This window comes from Amphiura filiformis, unplaced genomic scaffold (genome assembly GCF_039555335.1).
Source record: "Amphiura filiformis unplaced genomic scaffold, Afil_fr2py scaffold_29, whole genome shotgun sequence".
NCBI lineage: Eukaryota > Metazoa > Echinodermata > Ophiuroidea > Amphilepidida > Amphiuridae > Amphiura > Amphiura filiformis.
In genome coordinates, this window is record NW_027305493.1 from 279,642 (window position 1) to 304,704 (window position 25,063).

The window sequence follows — 25,063 nt, forward strand, 5'->3', positions numbered from 1 at the left end:
AAAACTAATATTCTGACATCTCTTTGTGAAAATCGGAGCGGTTTATATTTTTCCCCACACGTCACATCCAAAAATTTGACCTTTGACAATTTTGGAAATAACTCAAAAATGGTACATTATGAATAGGTCAAACTATAATCTGTATAAAATCCTCGAATCAGTAACGTAAAATCAATTACTGACTCGAAGAAGGTATACAGACTATAAAATATATTTTCTTCCTATTTATGACTAGAGGATTTTTAACACAATTGGAGCAAGTTTGAAATTTGACCCTGAGTAAGTTCGATGACCCTTTCCCGCCACAACCTATTCCGATTCCATTGCTATCATGCAATTGTGTGTATACCCCATGTTGTCAACAACCTCCTGGTAGCAGTGCAGCTTTGACCACCCACCCCTTGTGGTACCTCCCAACATGTGGCTGGGGGGAGGGGCACTTAACACAGATGACCATACGGGTATGTTCCCCCAGAAAGACCCCTTTTTCGATTTCGCAGCTCCAAAAGACCCCCTATAAAATTTGACCAAAATAGAGCTCCGAAAGACCATTGATTTTGAAAATTTCAGCTCTAAAAGACTCCTAAATTGCTCATTCCACATTTCTGGCGATTGTCAACAAGAAAGCCAAAAACCCTTGATTTTGACTGTTTGCAGCTCCAAAAGACCTTCTTGTACTTGCAATTTGCAGCTTCCAAAGACCTCCTTTTACCGGTACGACGTCAGCTCCCAAAGATCCACCACCTCCAAATGATGTACCACCCCCTCCCCTATGGGTGCGGCTCACCCACTAGTCCATGATTAGGCTAGGCAGACTGTGTCAGCTTGTGTCTTTGCGACCTTAACGTTCCCCTCTTGCTTCCCTAATAACAGCCATTGAATACTGGAGTTGAGTCCACTTATCTTCATCTCCTCCCTTGTCAGGATGGTATATTAAACAGAGCTGTCTATAACGCGAGTTGATTTCACTGTTAGATGCTGTTGGGTTCAAAAATAAAAATTGATATGCTGCTTCCAAAGCTTCACTCCTGGGTAATCCAAATACCCACTGGGTAAGCCTGTCACATAGTGATTTTGCCGCAATAGAGGCGCCAATTCCTCCAACTGCTGCCCCTACAAAACCCCCAACTACTGTTCCTACGGGCCCGGCAAAACTTCCTGCAGCTGCGCCTATCACTTCACCTCCTACACCACCGGCAAGTCCGGCAGCAACACCAACACCACAATCAATTATATTCTTGGCACACCTTAGGCCCGTTATCTCGCCTTTCCACCATCTTCTTATGTTTTTGATAATATCGTAAGCCAGACAAACGGCAACAAGAGCGACTGCCACGACAACAGCTGTTTTAGCTACGGTTAGTGCCCTACTCGTGTAAACAGCTACAGTGCCAGCGTTGCCGACTGCCTGAATAACATGTTGAATTGCTAAAACACTTGCTTGTGGTAATCGAGCTACAGCGGCGATAAAAGCATACTGCGCAGTTCCAACTGCGAAAGTGCTAACTTGCGGTATCGCTAAAGCCCATTCTTGGCCATTATCGGATTCAGATAAACTATCCTTCAAAAAGTTGCTCCAAACATTATGCATAAACGCCCTATATTTTGGATCTTCTTCCGCCCTTTTGGTGTCTTCTGCCATTCGTTCCGCTACTTTCTTAAAAACAGTGAGATTATTGATGACACAGTGAAGTGATTTTAGATATGGGTCTGCAACACCTTCTGCCTGGGCTGTAGCCAAGAAAAACAAGATACGCACGAGGCTATCAGCATCAGCATCAGACGAGAACGTCCTGGCCAGAGCTGTGTTTACCAAGTCAGCAGGTGATGCCATCTGAAAAATAAAAATTATATGAATGCTCTTTAAACGATGCCATCTGACGACAAAAAATATTATGACGATGAAACCATTTATTATAAGACATTTTACAGCAGATAAATAATACAGAGTAAGAAGGTTAGATTCTCATAAAGTGTAGTCGGTTTTAACACGTGTTCAAGGATTCTACACAAACCATGTCAAAACAATATATATACGCCACTACGTCCCCCGAGTATGACATCATGCACGTCATTGCTGATATTAAGGACAGTGGCCCATGTGTCCATTATCCCCAGAGCTGTGGGACTGCCTGTTTTCCATGAAAGGTTGGCATTCCCACGCATTGGATTTGACCAGGGGCGGAGCACGTGCCCCCTAATCGATTTGAAAATGTAGAACATCCCATAGTAAAATTGTTGAAAACGGCTTGTGCTCTACCCCATCAGATCCGGTACCCCAACATTCATGGTAGGTGTACCTCCACCCTTCATAGAACGAGTTATGCTACGTCACTGGATTTAACCAAGTCTGCCATTTTACCCCTGCATAAACATTTTACATTTTGCATTTGCACAAATTAGTCTGACTGTTCTACTATTTAGACTTTCTTAGAGTTTTGTTATGTTTTTGGAGACGTATATACATGTGAAATGGATTCTTTTAATTGCAATTGTTGTTTGGTCGTTTTATTTAGTGTTATGGTCACTAAATGGACCAGACCAAAATCACCTGCTACCGAATTCACTCAACAGAAAACACACAAACACACTGTTTATTATATACATGTAGAACAATTTATTATTTATTAATTAATGCAGTATGGCTATCAATCAAATCACGATCCAAAATCATGTAAGAGTACAACTTAATTATTACAAAGATTTCTTTATATTACGGTTAATAGCTAAGCCTGGAGATCTTGATTGGCTGACTTTCTGATGAGATTCATTTGATGGCTCGACTCGACTCGAGACTCGAGGGCTCCATGACTCGACTCGACTCGGACTCGACTTTCAGTGACTCGACTACAAGTCTGCCCTTGCCCGGGGGAAATTTACCACGCAGTCCCTGATAGCAACTACAATGTAGTATACAGAATGATTAAATAACAAATACTTACCTCTATCTATCCAGTTAAAACTGCAGTGTGACCATTAGCTCATATTTGTTTCGAAACCTAATACGGTGAATTGTACAATATCTTGATAAATCCACGAAGGGCTTCGATCACAAAAATTATTTCAAACAAGACTATTTGTTAGGAGACTGGCGCGCTTGCGAGGGGCTCAGGCTGTGCAATAATTACGAGTCCCACTCGAGGGAAAAATTTTTCAAATGGCGTGCCAAAAATTGCTTGTGTCCCCCTCTCGGAGTGCCTAAGATTGCTTCCCCCTCTCGGCCTGCCAGGAATCCCCCCCCCCCTCCCTTTGCAAATGACAAATTGTTGGGTTCCCAATTGGCAAACTTTAAGGTTAGCAACTATTTTAAACTGTTGCGATTTGGTAGTTCACAGCAGCTTGCGAATGGTAGTGAGCTTTGGCAAAAATTGCATTGATCATTTCATAGCGAGTGTGTAGAAGAATTCAAATGTACTTTTATAGGTCCTGTGGTTCTTGATGTTGTAAAGAGGGCTGAAATAAGAAGCAAGTTTTCAAAGTATATTAAGTATAAGTTTTCAGAGTATATGATTTGTAGAATGAACTTTTGTCACTGTATTGTGATATTCAGCATTATTCTTTCCATTGCACGTTGTGCTGTTATCAGTTTTTCACCTACTATTGTAATGCTTCCCGATGCGCGCACTATACTCCGCGTACACTCCCGTTGATACTCGCGATAGTGCACCGCGAGAACGCGTTAGCGCGCGGACGTACGGACGGACGGACGGACACTATGTGATTAGTATTATGATGATAACTGCAAGATGGTATACATACATTGTACAAATATATACCATCTAATTAACCATTGTTATAGATGAACCTAATTGCTATATATTGTCGTAAATATAATTAAACACATAAATGAATAGACTACGTTAAAATGTTTCCTTTGTGCACTGGAAATATACTTCTACTGAAGAGGTAATTCTTAGCTGTTCTTGTCTACAATTCGAGTACTCGTAATTACAGTACGGACGGCGTCATTAACTTTGTATTTATAAGACGTCCTTTTCTGGCTTGGTTTTATATATCCGAACACTTGCGTAAAAATCCCATATTTTAAAAATAAACAAGAATTAGTCACATCTTTAGGTATAAAAGACATCTACAAGCAAAGTTACAAGCATTTGAACAGGCAAAGGTATGATTTTAAAAGTAAGAAACAGGTATATACAAAGATAAATGTCTACGAAACAAAACGACCTGACATTGTCTTCAGAAAATGTTAATTGAAGCAGTTTGTTTTAGTTTACATTTTCTGCTCTGTACTTTTTACACCTTATTTTGTTGTTGTTTTTTCGCTTCCTCCAATATTTTGAAACTGCAAACGGTTGCGCCCATGTGATGTAAGTCGACTTTTTATAGTTTATAGTATCGACTTTATATAATCCATTTCACTAAACTTTTTGCCCTTCGTAACTCAAGTAACCCTCCCTCAGTTACGAATACGCTTTTACTAGACGTAGCATTACGAAGGGACGCCCTTGTAAGTAAATTACTCTTACTTACGAAGGGTGCCGACCGTAAGTCAGTTTAGTGAAATGGACCGTACAAATAATTAGTATTATACGTCTTAAGTTAAGATTGATTTTGAGACTTTAAGACTAGAACTTTTAGTCAAATAAGCCACTGGTATTTCAAACCATTTCGATATGCGAGCCAGAAATGTGCATTTGACGGTTTCGCAGAATAGTAAGTTGGTTAACCCACTTTAGACACATTTGCTTACAAATGTTTTATCTTATTTTACGATTTTTATCTGAAAAATTTGTTTTGGGAAAATACCAGCCTGAACACGTTCACAATCTAACTAAATCTATCAACAAGTATTTTATTTTACAAAGTTATAGAACTCTCTATCTCCGTTTATTACAAATTATATAGGTAGTGCTTTAAAATGATTATTTCTAGGCCAAATTTGATACTTAATAATGGCAAACACATCATATTTTAGGGCACATTTTGACTCGAGTCTTTACCCTTAAGGGTCCGTTCACAAACACTTTTTAAGGGAGGGGTGATGTAAAATGAAAAATTCACATTTTTTCAGGGCCCCTTTTGGGCCTCAAATTATTTTTCAGCCCCCCCCCCTTGACCATGAAATATGTACGTCAACCCCATATCAAATAGTGTAAACTCATGTTCTACGATAAAAATTAATGTCAATTTTTAAAGCCCCCCCCCCCTTCAGAGGGATAAAAAAATTCAAGGCTCCTCTTTTTGCATCACCCCCACATTACAAGTGTTTGTGAACGGTCCCTAATATTAACATGATTTATATTGATCTTATCATGAGTCAAGGAAGTCAAGGCATCTGATCGATGATGTTGTGACGTCAGATGTCAATCATCATCAATCAGATGCCTGACGAAGTCCGATGTTTTCGTGCACATCGTAGCAAAGTGAGTTGCAAATTTTAGTTCCAGTATTAGATTTAATTTACAAAATAATGATTGCATTTATACATACCGATGTCTTATAACCGATTAGTTATAAGGATTCAGAAAATAGTTTGACCTAGGTATCTAGGATGTACCGTTTTTGAATTATTGAGGCCTAATTGACAGCGACCTGTTTTGATGCATTACTTACTTAGCACTGACTTTTGACATTTTTGGAAATAACTCAAAATGGTACATCCTAGATAGGTCAAACTCTATATTTTCTTCATATTTATGATTAGATGATTTTTAACACAATTGTAGGAACTTTGAAATATGACCCTGTATAAATTTCGATGACCCTTTACCGCCACAAGCTAGTACTTGACCACCCCCTCTTCTACCACCACCCCACCCCTCGTGGTACCTCCCAACTTATGTGACTCACTCAAAATTCCATGCTCAGGCTAGACAGACTGTGTCTTTACGACCTTAACGTTCCCCTCTTGCTTCCCTAATAACAGCCATTGCGTACTGAAGTTGAGTCCATTTATGTTCATCTCCTTCCCTGTCAGGATGGTATATTAAACAGAGCTGTCTATAACGCGAGTTGATTTCACTGTTAGAAGCATTAGGGCGCAAAAATAAAACTTCCTTATATGCCTTATCCAGAGCTTCATTCTTGGGTAATCCAAATACCCGTTGGGTAAGCCTGTCGCTGAGTGATTTTCCCGCACGCGACGCGCCGATTCCCCCAACTACTGCCCCTGCAATACCACCAACTACTGTTCCTAAAGGGCCGGCTAAGCTTCCTACGGCGGCACCTATCATTTCACCTCCTACGCCACCGGCGAGTCCGGCAGCAACACCAACACCGCAATCGATTATATTCTTCAAACATCTTTTGCCCGATATCTCGCCTCTCCACCATCTTCTTATGTTTTTGATAACATCGTAAGCGAGGCAAGCGGCAACAAGACCGACTGCCACGACTTCATGAGCTACGGTTCGTAGTGCTCTGTTCGTGTACACGGCTACAGTGCCAGCGTTGCCGACAGTTCGAACTATCTGATATATTGCTATTTCCCTTGGTTGGGGTAATCGAGCTACTGCGCTGATAAAAGCATACTCCGCAGTTCCCGGAGTGCAAACTTGCAGCACCGCTAAAGACCATTCTTGCCCATTATCATGATTATCGGATTCAGATAAATCATCCTCCTCCAAAAAGTTACTCCAAACGTCATGCATAAACTCCCTGTATTCTTCATCTTCTTCCATCTTTCTGGTGTCTTCTGCCAGTCGATTCGCTACTGTTTTAAAAACAGCAGGCCTTCCTATGACACTCCGAAGTGATTTTAAGTATGGCGCTGCAACTCTTCTTTCCAGGCTTTGACTCAAGAAAAACAAGACACGCGCGTGATCATCATAATCACGACCATCTGGATCAGAAAACGCCTCTAACAGGGCTGTGCAGATATCATCTGGTAAATCTAGCGCAGACGATTCCATCTGAAAAATACAATGCAAGTATATACAGCTATAAAACATTTTAGTGCTGTATTTTCTCATTTTCTGCAGACATAAAAAATTAATGTCAGCCGCCATCAATAATATTTTAGGAATTTGATAGCCTCTGAATGCACTTTTTATATAACTACTCATACAAAGATTTTTTGTCATTTGATACTATTGATTATTTTTGCTATTTTTAGCGAAACAAGATATTCCTGAAAAAAAAGTGGTGTCAGTTCCAATTTACAATGTAATTATTATTTGAATGTAATGTTAAAGATGGAATTGCATGAGAAGTTTTGCACTGCAGCACTGACAGGAACACTTAGTGGTAGTTCATTTATCATTAAATAATTATACACTTACATACGTGTTTTGGCGCAGCGTCAGCCTTCTATTCTAGCTAAAAACGTTTTTAAAAATAAAAAATATGCAAATGAGGTAGCTAATTTGCATATTTTGCGACAAAAATCACATGGGATCTTAAGACTGCACCCCCCCCTTCCCCTTACCACCATCCAACCAAGTTAAATCTCTATACGCCTCAACAGTTCCAAAAAATGGCAAAAAGCCTTTTTAAATAAATATGCAAATGAGGTGGCTAATTTGAATATTTTGCGACAAAAAATCACGTGGGATCTTAAGACTGCCCTTTGCCACCACCCTATCAAGTTACATCTATATACCCCCTACCAGTTCCGAAAAATGGCAAAAAGCGTTTTTAAAAATAGAAAAAAAAATGAGGTGGCTGATTTGCATATTTTGTGACAAAAATAGCATCTGATCTTAAGACTGCTCTTAACCATCACCCCACCAAATTACATTTCTATATGCCTCACCAGTTCCGAAAAATGGCCAAAAGCATTTCGACAAATAAACAAATAGGCAAATGTGGTGACTAATTTGCATATCTTGCATCTTGCAAAATTGCATCGGACCTTACGACTGCCGCTTATCACAACCTCATCAAGTTACATTCCTATACGCCTCATCAGTTCTTCGAAATGGCAAAAAAAAACACCCAAAAACAATTTTTAAGTTAAATATGCAAATTAGCTACTTAATTTGCGTCAAAAATTGCATCAAGTCTTAGGGCAGCCACTTACCACCACCCTACCAAGTTACACCCCAATACACCTCACCAGCTCCGAGAAACTGTCGCTTACCACAACCTCATCAAGTTACATCCCTATACGCCTCACCAGTTCTTCGAAATGGCAAAAACAAAAACAAAAACCCAAAAAAACAATTTTTAAGTTAAATATGCAAATTAGCTACCTAATTGGCATATTTTGCGCCAAAAATTGCATCAAGTCTTAGGGCAGCCACTTACCACCACCCTACTAAGTTACACCCCAATACACCTCACCAGCTCCGAGAAACTAACCTGGAAGCCAAAGACATTTAAAAACAAAGTTCACACTCACAACACAAATGTATAAGACCCCATTATAGCATAAGGCAATTTATAAGTCATTTTAAATGATTTTAAATGTGACGTATCAAATTTGTCTAAAACACAGGGAGATATAAAATGTAGAGATTTTGGGTACTTTTTGTTCAATTTTCACAGAAATTGAAGGATTTTCACCTATGTTTTTGTTTCTCTGTTTACCCCAGGGTCGCTGAAACAAAGAATTATATTAATTAAATTACCTAATTTATAATTAATAAAGGACAAAGAAAGATAAAAGCAAAAGTATGCTTTATTTAGTTAATAGTAACATCCCTGTTGTGTACAAAAATAACTCTATACGACAATGCAAAATCAGGATCAATTCATGGACTATTAAAGTGCACAGGGAAATGTTGAGTATGTAAATTAAATGGAACAGCCAAAATGCCAATGGGTATGTAATTTAACTAGAACAGCCTTAAATTGATATCGATATTAATATTGACGTCACAGATTCGATTTGTCACGTGATCGTCAAACCTGTAGGAGAAGGTGTCAGGATAATTCTGAAATTGAACATTTAGCTACAGTAATCGACAATTTTGATTGTGATAGAGCTAGCCAAGTTGACGTGGATAATTTGACTAACGCAATTTGTCAAACGTATATCAAACCTGCCATTGATGCGGGGCTTGCTACAAATCTGAAGAGGACTAAAAGTCACATTGGACATGAGGGATCCAAACGAAAAAGCTTACAAAACAATGTCATGGATTAAGAAGTGACTATTTTAAAACCAAAAGAAAATTCAAGAAACTTAAAGGTCAGAAGGCCCTTAAGGAAGAACTTAGTGAAAAGAGCTTAGTTTATAAAAGATGTATCAGGAAAGCAAAACAAAAGTATGTAAATGAATTTCAGGAAAATCTGCGTAATCTGAAAACCTCCAGTCCAAGAGAATACTGGAAACTCCTTGATAACGCAGCAAAGAAAGATGTTAAGACAGGGAACATTGGAATATCGGAGTTTTTCAGCCATTTCAGTAAACTTAACGACGACTCAAAGGAAGGTTGCCACTCTGATAAGAATTTCGACCCGCGCTCAATAGACCATGGTATTAATGATGAAATTAACAGGCCCGTTGAAGAGGTTGAAATTCGTGATCAAATCAAGAAATTGAAAAACAACAAATCCGCTGGAATTGATTTTCTCACTAATGAACTTCTGAAAAACAGCCCGGATGATTTGATCACTATCATTTGCCAATATTTCAACTTGATTCTTAACACTGGTAATAGTTCCAAGTGATTGGACAAAGGGCATTATCAAGCCTATCTTTAAAAACAAAGGCTCTTTAGATGATCCAGATAACTACAGAGGTATAACTGTGCTGAGCTGCCTGGGAAAACTTTTTACTTCCGTTATTAATAGTAGACTATCCAATTATATCGAAGCTGATGGGATTCTTGGTGAGGAACAGGCAGGATTTCGTGAAGGATATGCAACTACAGATCATGTCTTCACTTTATACTCTATTATAGATCTGTATCTTCATAAGAGAAAACGGGTATACTGTGCTTTCATTGATTACAAAAAGGCGTTTGACCTTATTGACAGAACGTCTCTCTGGTTGAAACTTATTTCAAACGGTATCAATGGAAAGATCATTACGGTTATTTACAACATGTATAGTAATGCTAAATCGTGTATTATGAATGGCAATGAAAAGTCTGATTATTTCAATTGTAATATGGGCGTAAGACAGGGTGAAAACTTATCTCCACTTTTATTTGCAATGTATTTAAATGATTTTGAACTTTTCATAAGCAAATATTTTAAGGGACTTACAGATATTGAGAAGGATATAAGAACCCATCTTAGTGATGATGATGTAGAAGTATTTTTGAAGTTATTAGTTTAATTTCAAAAGCTAACAAACTCGACCTTCCTATTGATATCCAACTTGAGCTGTTTGATCAAATTGTCCAACCTATTCTTCTCTATGGTTGTGAGATTTGGGCGGTTGGTGACATTTCTGAAATTGAACAACTTTATTTGAAGTTTTGTAAACAAATTTTAAGACTCAAACGCAATACTACAAATTGCATGGTATATGGTGAATTGGGAAGGTATGGAATGAGTACTGTTATCGACAAAAGAATGGTCATGTTCTGGTATAAACTAGCCAATAGTAAACACAGCAAGCTTTCAAGCATGGTGTACAGGCTGACACGAGCTTTATATGACAAGGGAATTTATCAATCAGCGTGGCTGACAAAACTTAAGTCTGTTCTTGACAACACTGGTCTCTCATATTTATGGAACATGGATTTAGAAATGGTTAATCAATCTTGGCTTAAGAATACTATTGGTCAAAGGCTTGTCGATATCTCTAGGCAACAATGGAATGCTGAAGTAAATGCCAAAACTTCTTGTACTAATTACAGAATTTTTAAGACAGAACTTCAGTTTGAAGAATATCTCACCATCCTCAACCAACGCGACCGTATCAGACTCTGTACTTTTAGATGTAATAACAGTAAAATACCGATCGTTACAGGGCGTTACCAGGGCATTGAACGGCAAAATAGAATATGCCCTTTGTGTACAAATGCTCAACTTGGGGACGAGTTCCACTATCTTTTCCAATGTCCGTCTCTGGCTTAAGAGAGGATGCTGTTCCTAGAACAATCTTACATCTCCAGACCAAACACTCTCAAAATGAACACTCTTTTTAACAGCCAGAGAGGTAATGAGTTATCAAAACTTGTAAAGTTTTGTCATTGTATTATGAAAAAGTTTAATTGAATCATATTCTGATATAGATGTCATTGCAATAGGTCTAGGCCTATAATGTTTGGGTTTTGGTTTTTTTGGACACTAATAATATTGTATGATATTGTAGGTTATGATAATTATGTCTTATTGTAACTCTCTTATACCAAATGTTTTGGTGGCATAGAGACAAATAAAACTTGTAAACTTGTAAACTTGCAGGAACTGACACAAAAAACTTGCAATTTTCCATCGCACTAGCGCAACTACCATAATCCTGGCATGCGTGTACATGTAGTGATCGCGGTGACCATTTCGACTCATCAATTATATTTGTTGGTGTCGCTTCTAAAATAACTATAATTTATGTTCTGTTTTTTAATTAATTTTCTTTTCCCGGTGATTTCTAAATTAAATGGAAGAAAAGGAAAATGTGTATGAATTTGGTAGGTTTCGTGTGAGTTACTATGGGGACGGATGCATGTGAAATGGATTTGGTTGCAATTGTTGTTCGGTTATTTCATAGTTTCACCAATAGACGAATCCAATTTCACGCATTCCTACACCTCAATGGCAGCCATAGCTGGGTCCATCTCACCTAGAATGTGAAATGATGCGGCATTGGAGGGTATTTTAAACTGTATTCTATCTCCCGTGTTACACCTAGTCAAAAGAACGATGACAGTTTACAACACAAAAAAATCTAACATCCATTTTCAGTGGCTTTAATCGGCCCAATTGGGCAGTTACAACACCAGGTTGGTGCTGTTGGGACCCAGTAATGGCCGACCAAATCCTGACCATGACTTGGCTCGTTGAATTCGTCTATAGAGAGTTCTGCGAAATGCAGTTCAAAAGCAGAAACTTCAACGTCTGGAGGATTATGTATTCAAAACCTCTCTGCCATTAAAGCCTCTGGAAGTCGAAGTTAACGCGAAAATCTATAGTGACCCATAGCAAAAAGAAAAGGTATCGGTATAGTTCCGGCTACTATATGGGGATAGTATCCGGTAGGTATTCTGGAGCTATCCGAAAGTATCTGCTAGCAGATACTAGTTGGATACTAGTATCGGTATAGTGGTACTATAGTGGAATAGTACCCGCTTTCAGCTGGCGCCAATCCATGTCACATGACTAATTAGAATAACTGCCATATCGGCTTGGAGCCAAATTGCTATACAGTCAAGGAATGAGTTCCTCTGATTCAAAGGATAATATATACTGTTGTACAAGGAATTGTACAGTGTGTTCTATTTCTGGGCTTCACAATACAGGTATGATTGTATTGGGTGACAGTTTTGAACAGAACTTTATATTTTATCTAAATTTAGTATAAGCTTAAGAACATCGTACAATGTAGGCTATATCAAACCACGGAGTATGTTGAATTCTGCACCCAAGACAAAATGGTACGTGCTCAATGTTTTTAGCACGCAATTGAGCATTCATAATGTACATTTTCAATTGCTTTTTGCCACAAATTTCAATGCTGCATGTATGTACAATAATCAATTGCTACACATTTCACATTTAATGTATGTACAACTATAATCATTTGAAATTTTCCAGTGACCTTGTCCATATACCATGTAAATCTCTGGACATATCTCTATGACCATATTTGGGCAAAACAATTTACATGCGAAACAAATAGCATCAGGCACTATCCCGATACTAGTATCAGGTACTATCCCGATACTAGTATCGGGCACTATTCCGATTACTATTTATCAGTGTCTCCCAGTAACAGTATCGGATACTATCCTGATACTATATGTCCATATATGGACAAAAAAATTGCATGTGAAACATATCCGGATACTATACCGATACTAATATCCCACTAGGTAGCGGGTACTATTCCGGTATTAGTATCAGATACTATCCCGATACCTATTATTGCTGAACCATGAAATGGTCTCAGCCTATAGTAGTCTATCCCAGCAAACACAAAACGTTTTCGACATCATTCGCAAAAGGTTATAAAAGGTTGTCAGAAAACGTTTAAATGACGGGTTATATAAAGGGTATATTAAGAGTATAAAACGTTTTCATAACCTTAAAAAACATTTTTTGATAATCTACTGCTCAGCAAACAAACATGTTTTACAGAAAACGTTTAAATGTCGGGTTATATAAAGGGTATAAAAACGTTTTTATAACATTCCAAAAACATTCTTGAACACTTGATACAAAACATTCTAAACAGAATGTTATTTTGGGGTTGAAAAAATATTTTGCGAAAAATGTTTGCCCAAAACATTTGCAATAACGTTTTAAAAACAATTTCATGACCTTTATATAACCCGACATTTAAATGTTATTAAAAGGTTTTGAAAAAAACATTTTAAGAACATTTCTGTGTTTGCTGGATTCAAATATTGTAACATAATGTTTTCTATTTTCAGAAACAGAGATGAGGTCAGCAAATCTGGCAAATAACTCATTTTCAGTCCAGCTTGACACCCAACATATTCATATTGGTCTGATTAAATTTTGATGAAAATATATTTTTTTAAATTAACACTTGTCCATTTGTTTTTCCCGTATCAAGCAAATGGCAATGAAATTCCAAATGGCCAAAGTTCCCTGGTATCCGATTTTTTGTGTATTATACTCAGAAACGTGCTTTATTATATGAAAATTTATTGCACGTAGTCTCCTTCACAGCGGTTTCTGTCGTGTATATTTGCGATTGAGTCACATGCAGGCTGGGCAAAGTATCTGCTTTTCGTACACTTAATTTAGGTGTGATTTGTCTTGGGTCCAATATCTCTACCTCGGAAATTCTGCTATATCTTTAGAAATAAATGATTGTTTCTACTAGATTTGGGTTTTTACGTCACATATTTGAAAAAAAAAACCCACAATGTTTCATTGCAATATTTTGAAACCACAAACCAAAAATGGGTGCTAAAACGCTAAGATGTACGGGATTAAGCTATGAGTATACATTTTAACAAGTTGGCAATAGGAATTTGTTTCATTTTGCATATGCATGACTTTCTTGTGATGACCTCCAAGATGTATTTATATATTTTCAGTAAAAGTGATAAGGCTGTTTATTGTACTAGAATACATTAGGAAACGAATTTGGAGAAAACCTTCTGTTAATTAAATACTATACTGAGCCACTAGCCTGGGTGGCTCACGCTCCAGTAATTTCAGATGATTGAGCTCAGTAATACATCAAAGAATGTCTTCCAATTCATGAAAACAAATAGATAATCAGCTTATCGGATTAAAAGCTTAGAGGGAAGGTCTTGCTGTAGGGAAGGTCTTGCTGTTCAGCGATTGTTTGTAATTATCAGAAGGTTTTCTCCAAATTCATTCTCTAATGAGTTTAGGCAGATATGAAATGTGATGGATATATGTTTTTTGTTCATGGATGAAATTTGCTGTAATCAACCAAATATGTCGAATGACTCATTTTCAGTCCAGAAGTATTTAATCCTAGGAATCAATACATTCAGAAAATACAATTTTTGGATTGATTATAATCAGTCTTTTTGATTATAATGTGCCTGTAACTAACAGTAAACATTGCGAATAAATATATTTTAAATAAAATGCCATGTTTTTAAGAGATTGTATGAGCCATATTATTTTAGATTTAATCAAAAAAACTGTGTGGTAAATAATGGTAAATGGTAAAAGCCAGTAAAGACAGAAGTCAGAAGACAGAAGTTTGGAGATTGTTATGGACATGATGGGTGAAAGCAAGCGCAAAAATGTTGAAGGTCAGGTCAAGGTCATCGAAGTTGATTTGAGTATAGATTGTTGATCACAATTCTGCGCCAAAATTATTAAAGGTCATTTGAGGTCGACTAAGTATATATTGTTGGATTGTCAGGATGTTCAAAGTCGTGTCAAGGTCATTTGCTGTCAACTGAGCGTTGATAGGCGGATTATCATAAAACGTGATGCAACCAATCACAATTAAGCGTCAAAACCATGCATCCAGGTCATATTAAAGCAATATTATAACATTATCATACAAAATAGATTAGCATTTCTTTGACATAAAATGTTAGTTTTTACTGTCAGATATATCCCCTTTTATTTTTGAGCCGAACAACTACGTCAAAGCAAAGAAAATTGGAATTTACTACCAGCGCGTATGTCACCAATACGTACCACTCCTTCGGTCATGTTATGGTATGACCCTTTGTTGTGTAGATCACCGTCCCGCACTGTGTGTTATGAACATCGTGTATGCGTTCGACTAATAATTCCATCGTAATAATAAGACGCCGGTTCCGGCGCTTTATTCAAAATATCGGATTTTGACAAAACTACAGCACCTAGAGTCTTGATTTTTGCAGGGTATATTGGTTTAATAAAGTACAATATAATTGTGTAAAAAAATGAATTTTAAAAAATCAGTGAGGGCGTCCTCAACAGCAAATGTTATAATATGGCTTTAAAGAAGTATTTCGTGATCCTCGTTTTATGACATTTTTCAATAGCTATCCACGAAAAAGGTTTATTCCCAAAATTTCAGTCGATTCCGATAATGCGTTTGTGAGTTATACATGATTATGTGGATTACACTGCTCCATAGGCTACCATGTTTTAAATTGGGCGATATTTTTGCTAAACGAATTAATCTGCAGGAATTTTTTTTCCACATAAACATGAGGTAGCCGGAGGTTTCCAGTGGTATAAAACTCTGAATTTTTGTTTTGAAAAAGGTAGGGGGATGAGGCTGTGGATCAAGAAATGCCATTTTAAGGGTTTAACTATTTGAACGTTTCTGTACTATTTTCCAAAGCTTTTTAGATTGTTTTATTTGTGTGCCCCATGAATGTGTGCCAAAAACTGCTTCCCCCATATCGACCTGTCAAAAATTGCCCCCCCTCCTCTTTTTACCCCAGTATAGGCCTATACTGTACATTATACGAAATAGCATTTTTAAAAACAACTATCTGTCAGGACAATACGGCTATTTAGTTGTTGTTTTTTAAATTTGAAGATGCAACACTTTACACACATACACAAAAAATAAACAAATATATACAGTCTAACATGCATTATTTTCAGTGAACGGGTAATTCAATTTTACGGTAAATAACTGTAACGTTTAGACCTACGGGAAAGTGCCGTGAAATAACGGTAATATTTTACAATGTCGCCCCTTTAATCTATCAACTAGAGTGCGGTCGGTATACATGGTATACAGCACTGGGCGCTGGGCCTCAAGGAAGAAAAGATGATTAATTGTGTTTTCAACTGATGGATTGTCCCAGGCTAAAGAAGAAATAAAACAAACAAACAAAAAAATGATTAAATAAATAAATACTTACCTCTACTTTGATTCCTTATTATATCCAGTTAAAACTGCGACGTGACTATTAGCAGACCTATCAGCTTGCTCAAAAACTTGTTTCGAAACCTAAATAGCTGTGTATTCCACCTTAGCTTGATAAAATAACCCGCGTAGGCCTCCGATGACATGCAGGTCCATATTCATTCGTTTCGCAAATGAGAAAGAATATGCGGAAAAAAAACCCCAAATTGAAAAACCCCTCTATTTCGCAATAACATAAGGGAACAAACCAAAACTTGTGTCTTTTAAACGAACGTGATTTTGTTAGGAGACTGACCCCTCCATTTCTGAATCGTAGTGTGAATTTGTATGCTCTCGTGGAAAAATTGAGTTAGCTTGAAATTCTCCTGGACAAGGAATTTACTGCTAATTTGTCTCGTTGTTACCCGTACGAAACTCGGGGAGCTGATCCTGGTTGCGAAGGTTATTTGTGGAATGTCTAGGGTGTGCGCTCTTGAAGCAGCAAAGTCCCTGAATTGTTGTTGAATGGTTTATGGAATGATGTGGGCCGTAGTCGTCAGCGACAACCTGTAAAGTGTGCTGAGGCTTGTGGATCAACGTCTAGGCGTTGTGCCTGTGCGTATCGCACTATAAATCACTGCGCCTTTTTTGTGACATGTTGAAAATTCCAACCGGAAAGATCAACTTTTTGACCGATGTTTTAACTGCACTTTTATCAACATAATCTAACTTTTTGACGCCCAACGAAAGGATTTTCGTTTATAAGACGTCTTCGAACTTTTGGTTTGTTCCCTAACACGACTGGAAAATCCCCATCATTGAAATAGGCTATAATTCTACTTTCACACTATACATACACCAAGCACATACCATTCATACGCAGGGGTGTTTTCAGTCGCCAGTTATATTCACTCACAAACTAGCGCTGGTGGCGGTGGAGATTAGCGGTGTCTTAAGTAAATATTAGAGAGATTGCGATATTCCATACGTGCTGCGTCCGTGGACCGTGCGTTTATACGGCGTTCAAAACGTGCGCACACTTCTCGGTTCCACGCTGGATTGTGCTCCTACGTCACGAAGGAGAATAAGGTGACTGGAACAAATACTAACATCTGATCTGGTCACTAGAGGGCGGAGCGCTTGACATTTAATTGTGATCACCAGGTCGTATTTAAAATTTATTGTATTTCAGTGCTTCCCAAATATTATGGTTGCCAAACAACAAATACTTTGGTAGATTAAGGGCCACTACATCCATATATCATGACTTTACTTTCAAAATGCGACTTTTTCGTGGTGGAAATTAGGCGCGTTGCATGAACCGTCGCGACGCATTACAAAATATCAAGTTAAACTTGGAAAATGCGTATATACCGTGTGTTTGTATCAAAAAGGCAAATGGCCAAAATGTTCTAAACTATACGGCCAATCTCACGCGCATTTCAATGGACAATCTGTTCGTATGCACTGCGCGTATGAATAAAGTTTCTTACAAACAAAAAGAATCATATCAGTTAAACTTTCTTTTGCATGTTCATTATCCTTGACTGTCTTTAATATTGAGCTAAAAAAGAAACTTGTGAATCACAAGGTCATATCTTAAAATTCTGTCAATCAAAGTTAACCAAAATAACACACAATATTACTTCAATACTCTACTCAAAACACATGTCAGTAACCAAGCAGTTGTCCAACACAACAGCAAAAAAATTGTAAGTTTCTTTTTGAGCTCAGTTTATATTGTTAAATAGAAAATTTTGGGCATTTTCAACGTTGTCTCCACGTTCATTTCGTACGTGCAAAATCTTCAAAACTGGCTAAATACCCGACCTCGCTTCGATACAGGAGAGTTATTTTGAATAGATAGGCGAGCGTACGATCACGGAGTTTGGAAATTGCAATCTCTCTGTTGCCTATTTTGCGTGCTATTGGTAAGGAATCGGATATAAACGTTTGCACAGTATTTTTTGTGGGAGCTGAGAGTACATCAGATTTATCGAATTGCATTCTGATTTATACGAGGAATGTCTTTTTGAAATTCGCGATATAATACAAATTTTATGACAAATTATTCAAATTTGATATTTTTATTTTTTTTATATATTTAACAGTCCGCGAAGTAAACTTTATAAGTTTTTACATTTTAAACAACAACAACCTACGTACACTTTAAGTACGTATTATTAAAATAATACGTACTTAAAGTGTACGTAGGTTGTTGTTGTTTTGTTGTTGTTTTGGGGAAATCTTCAATACGAAAGGGAGTACGTATTATTAAAATAATACGTACTTAAAGTGTACGTAGGTTGTTGTTGTTGTTTTGGGGAAATCTTCAATACGAAAGGTCAAAATTTTTAATTGATTGTCGGCTATTCATTCCAGCTACATACTCTTTAAGTATATACATATCATTAGATTTATAATAAATTATTTACTTCGAGGACTGTTCAATATCAAAAATATCAATGTTTAATCATTTGCCATAAAATGTGTATTATATCGCGAATTCCACAAATCAAACTCATTTGATATCAGAAAGACATTCTTCGAATTTAGAATGCAATTCGATATGTCTGATGTGCTCTCATGTCCCACAAAACATTCTGTCCAAACGTTGCTACCAGAGCCCTTAAAGGGTAAGTAAGCACGAAAGCAATAGTACATACATTGACTCACCAGACAGCAGTGTTACATGAGATTCGGGGTACTCAATTCAAGTGTTGCCATTTAGTGATGGTCTAAGAATAGTGATGTGTTGCATGAGATTCGGGGTGTATTCAATATTCATGAAAGTGTTGCCCTATTTGATGCTGATGTCTTTACGAGACATTAAAGTGAATATTCAGTGATCCCAGCGAAAATGTAAACAAACATTTAAAATTGTGTACAATTCCTAAAAGTGAAGGATAAAATTTGAAATGACAAATTTGGCAACACCCATTTCAAAAACATGTTATTAGTTTTTTGTAGAGAAATTACAGATTCATGAGAAATGTCTTAATTTTTAATACCACGTTTTTCGGTTATGTTAGCACGTGTCAAAATTTGCATTTTGATGATTTTCACCACGATCTGGATGTGCAAATTACTGAATAGGTTTTAAGTTTAATGTGTAGCATACAAATCAATGAACATGAACGAGAAATATTCGATATTTTTGTTTTTGTTTGTTTGTTTGTTTTTTGCCTGCCATTGTTAAATGTGACCGTACAGCACGAATGAGCCGTAAATGTCCTCAATTGTATTCGAGTTACAGTGTAAAATGGGCATGAAGGTCATATTCATAGGTATTTCAATTTGGTGCTACGTGTATCTCATTAAATGAGGTACACGTAGCACCAAATTGAGGTACCAATGAATACGACCTTCATGCCCATTTTACACTGTAACTCGGAATACAATTGAGGACATTTACGGCTCATTCGTGCTGTACGGTCACAAATGGTAGGTAAGCACGAAAATATAGTCTGTCTAGAAGGACTACACGAAATCAACACTACATACAGATTTCCCAGAATATCCCCCCGCACACACACCCCTGACTCACTCGACAGCAGTATTGCATGATATTCGGAGTAAATATGCATGAAATGTTGCCATATTGCACCCTGTCTACATGCCTACGAAGTTCCACACAGAAATACAACCATGAATGCGGATGTCTTAAAAAAAATGTTTTAGCATACAGATCATCAACTTGAACGAGGCATTCGATGTTTTTGTTTGTTTGTCTGTTTGTTTGCTTGTTTGCTTTTAGTGCCATTGTTAAAGGGTAAGTGTAAGCACGAAAGCAATTTACATACACATTTGCCACTAAGGGAATTCCCCCCACTTGACTCACCCGACAGCAGTGTTGCATGAGATTCAGTGTATTCAATATTCATAAAAGTGTTGCCATAATAGTGATGGGTCAAAGAATGGTGATGTTTCAAATTTCTTAAGAAGCCAGCTTATTAGATGCAGTATGATCTCCTGAGCATTTTGGCACCTTTTTCATCCAAATCGGCCAAAAAAAATAAGTTGGTGCCGGCCAAAAACAAGTACCGGTATTTGGACTGGGAGGGGAGAGGCTGCTGGGGGTCCGAATATCAATACTTCCAACAACAATCATTATTGTATGCCTGATTCTTTTAAAGTTGATTTCCATTTTTGAAAGTTGCATAAAAATTGGAGTTGTCGTTTTCTTAAAATGGCCGTTTTACGTCCAAATAAGAATGTGAGGGCGAGTTAAACATGCAAACGATCTTTAAAACGGAAATTTCAATGGTGATGGTATATGTGTGAAGATATTGTGGTACCTGCTCAAGAAATTTGAACGGTTTACATAGTAGGGGCATATGGTTTGCTTTTGGCAGCCATTTGAACATTTTATAGAACACTGTCAGTTAATTGTACAGGGATCAAGAAATATACAGTAATACCCAAATTTCTTGAAGATGTGCCACATGTAATTATCTTCAAATTTGGGTCATTAAAATTTCCTGTGAAAAGAGCTTGTCTTTGTTTTATGCAAAGCGCCCTCACATCCTTATTTGGTCTTAAACAGCCATTTTAAGAAAAAAAATTATGCTTTCAAAAATGGAATTCTAGCCACACCTGAGACTAGTATACCTAAAGAGATAGGAAGCAATGCATCGATCTATTTTGTCCCTGTGTGCAAGGTCTGTTGCGGCATTGTTATGTAAATAGCGCTATCAACTTGACCTAGTACCAGCTCATTTCCGCTTGATAGCCCGAGCGACGAAGTGCGCATGCGTAAATCAATCAACTGAGACCTTTAAATTACCCCGGGTCATTTCACTCATTGACAATCTGACGTAAACAACTCGCGCTACTCTCCGATAAACATGGAAAATGCGTTCATGAATTGGGACGATTTAGATCTTGATGATGTTCTTGGAGAAAATAATTGGAGTGATAATGATGAGAACGGCAATATCGTATTTCACGGCCCACTATTTTGGCGCCAAAGTTGGACCCCCTAGCTTACTGAAAATTGGTCGCACTATACGCAAATAGCAAAAATGATGATGTTTTTGAATTGTTTAATGTGTTTTCTTGCTGTATTGTCCTATAATCTTGTTAAAAAATTTGTTAAGATATTATATTTAATGTGTAGAAATGTATCTTGGTGAAAATTATAGTAAATTAAAAAAATGAAATAAAATACAGTTTGCCAGTGTTGCTTTTGTCTTTGAGAGCATTTTCTTTCTTGTATTGTCCTATCCTACTATGCCTATTAAAACAAAATTGGGAGCGGTAAAAATGAAAAGCATTTATTCCGTTGTTTAATGGTAATAGTTATAGGTTCATCATCCAGTACATTTTGTAAACGTATGCGTTTTTAACCCGGGTTTTTAACGGAATAAATAGCAATCCAGAGGGCCTATACTATGGCATGCCATTTATTCCGTCAAAATTATGCAGATAAATCTGTTATTGTCGCGTGTCGGCTATAAAATGACGGAATAAATCATAGTAGTAGGCCTAGGCATAAAGTATGCAATTTATTCCGTCAACATTTTGTCTGTAGGCCTAATAATATAAAAATGTTTTTTTTTTTAATTATCAGTTTTATTCTTTTAACGGAATAGGCCTAAATCGAATCAGTGTCACTTCCCAACTTTTAAACACGGGATCAAGTCATAACATGTTACAGTAATAACGGAATAAATCATAGTAGTCCTAAGCATGAAGTATGCAATTTATTCCGTCAAAATATTGCCTGTAATAATAATAATAATAATAAATCTTTTATTGTCGCGTGTCGGCTATAAAATGACGGAATAAATCATAGTATAAAGTATGCAATTTATTCCGTCAAAATTTTGTCTGTAATAATATTTAAAAAAAGCAATTGCTGTTTTAATTATCAGTCTTATTCTTTTACGGAATAAATCGAATCAGTGTCATTTCCCAACTTTTAAACACGGTATCAAGTCAAAGCATGTAACAGTAATAACGGAATATGCAAATATTTGTTGATTATACATGATCATGCTGATATTAAGTGCCGGTATGGTATGAGATATAGGCCTATAGGTAATAATAATTCAAGCGCAGTTGATTAATTTGCTTTATTCCGTACCTACCGAACGGAATAAATGTAAAAATTAGGAATGATTTCAAAGCAGCCTACATTGGCTTAATCATACAGCAATATTCTGTGTTACAGTCTTAACGGAATAAAGTATAAATCAAGTTATATTGCGTTGATTTATAATTATTTTAATCATGCTAGGGGCCTGTTTTTTGTGACGGCATGATATAGGCCTATTTTTAACGGTTTATTGTTGAGCAATCTCACAATATATTATAGTGTCATAGAATAAACAGTTTTATAATTTTCCCGCCTTTTAAAACTTAAGTTTCCCGCCAAAATGTTCCCTCTTTCTAGTTTAAGCTTGTTATAGCCCCGCAAAATCTTCTAAACCCCGCTTTTGCTGCGCAATTTATCCCCCAAAGGAAACCCTCTTTCTCGTCCTCCGGACGGGACTTATTTTAGTTTTAGCTTGTTGGAAAGCCTATATATATATAATCGTGTTTGGCGGCCCACCCTATGGGAATATTCAACTATTTGCGTGTAGGTGGGCCGCCAAACACGATTATATATTAAGCTTGATGATGTTCGACCCTATAATCGTGTTTCGCGGCCCACCCTATGGGAAAATTCAATTATTTGCGTGTAGGTGGGCCGCCAAACACGATTATATATTAAGCTTGATGATCCAAGTTCAGTTTTATAATTCTCCCGCCTTTTTAAAACTTAAGTTTCCCGCCATAATGTTCCCGCTCTTTCTAGTTTAAGCTTGTTATAGCTTATGGGGTTTAGAAGATTTTGCGGGGCTATAACAAAGCTTAAGTTTTAAAAAGGCGGGAAAATTATAAAACTGAACTTGGATCATCAAGCTTAATATATAATCGTGTTTGGCGGCCCACCAACACGCAAATAATAGAATTTTCCCATAGGGTGGGCCGCGAAACACGATTATATATAGGGTCGAACATCATCAAGCTTAATATATAATCGTGTTTGGCGGCCCACCTACACGCAAATAATTGAATATTCCCATAGGGTGGGCCGCCAAACACGATTATATATTAAGCTTGATGATGTTCGACCCTATATATATAATCGTGTTTCGCGGCCCACCCTATGGGAAAATTCAATTATTTGCGTGTAGGTGGGCCGCCAAACACGATTATATATTAAGCTTGATGATCCAAGTTCAGTTTTATAATTCTCCCGCCTTTTTAAAACTTAAGTTTCCCGCCATAATGTTCCCGCTCTTTCTAGTTTAAGCTTGTTATAGCCCCGCAAAATCTTCTAAACCCCGCTTTTGCTGCGCAATTTATCCCCCCAAAGGAAACCCTCTTTCTCGTCCTCCGGACGGGGACTTATTTTTAGTTTTAGCTTGTTGGAAAGCCTATATATATATAATCGTGTTTGGCGGCCCACCCTATGGGAATATTCAACTATTTGCGTGTAGGTGGGCCGCCAAACACGATTATATATTAAGCTTGATGATGTTCGACCCTATATATATAATCGTGTTTCGCGGCCCACCCTATGGGAAAATTCAATTATTTGCGTGTAGGTGGGCCGCCAAACACGATTATATATTAAGCTTGATGATCCAAGTTCAGTTTTATAATTTTCCCGCCTTTTTTAACTTAAGTTTCCCGCCAAAATGTTCCCGCTCTTTCTAGTTTAAGCTTGTTATAGCCCCGCAAAATCTTCTAAACCCCGCTTTTGCTGCGCAATTTATCCCCCCAAAGGAAACCCTCTTTCTCGTCCTCCGGACGGGGACTTATTTTTAGTTTTAGCTTGTTGGAAAGCCTATATATATAATCGTGTTTGGCGGCCCACCCTATGGGAATATTCAATTATTTGCGTGTAGGTGGGCCGCCAAACACGATTATATATTATAGCTTGATGATCCAAGTTCAGTTTTATAATTTTCCCGCCTTTTTAAAACTTAAGTCTCCCGCCAAAATGTTCCCGCTCTTTCTAGTTTAAGCTTGTTATAGCCCCGCAAAATCTTCTAAACCCCGCTTTTGCTGCGCAATTTATCCCCCCAAAGGAAACCCTCTTTCTCGTCCTCCGGACGGGGACTTATTTTTAGTTTTAGCTTGTTGGAAAGCCTATATATATATATATAATCGTGTTTGGCGGCCCACCCTATGGGAATATTCAATTATTTGCGTGTAGGTGGGCCGCCAAACACGATTATATATTAAGCTTGATGATGTTCGACCCTATATATATAATCGTGTTTCGCGGCCCACCCTATGGGAAAATTCTATTATTTGCGTGTTGGTGGGCCGCCAAACACGATTATATATTAAGCTTGATGATCCAAGTTCAGTTTTATAATTTTCCCGCCTTTTTAAAACTTAAGTCTCCCGCCAAAATGTTCCCGCTCTTTCTAGTTTAAGCTTGTTATAGCCCCGCAAAATCTTCTAAACCCCGCTTTTGCTGCGCAATTTATCCCCCCCAAAGGAAACCCTCTTTCTCGTCCTCCGGACGGGGACTTATTTTCAGTTTTAGCTTGTTGGAAAGCCTATATATATATAATCGTGTTTGGCGGCCCACCCTATGGAAATATTCTATTATTTGCGTGTAGGTGGGCCGCCAAACACGATTATATATTAAGCTTGATGATGTTCGACCCTATATATATAATCGTGTTTCGCGGCCCACCCTATGGGAAAATGCTATTATTT

General features: G+C 37.4%; 1 protein-coding gene across 1 annotated transcript; it reads right to left on the reverse strand.

The window, feature by feature from the left end:
* Positions 1 to 5,789: 5,789 nt before the first annotated feature.
* On the reverse strand, positions 5,790 to 16,510 carry LOC140143845 (uncharacterized). The gene is made up of 2 exons (XM_072165656.1): positions 16,353 to 16,510; positions 5,790 to 6,875 (listed from the first exon to the last, which is right to left on the reverse strand). The coding sequence occupies exon 2, from the start codon at positions 6,873 to 6,875 to the stop codon at positions 5,859 to 5,861; it is 1,017 nt and encodes a 338-aa protein (XP_072021757.1). The 5' UTR covers positions 16,353 to 16,510; the 3' UTR covers positions 5,790 to 5,858.
* Between the last annotated feature and the right edge of the window lie 8,553 nt (positions 16,511 to 25,063).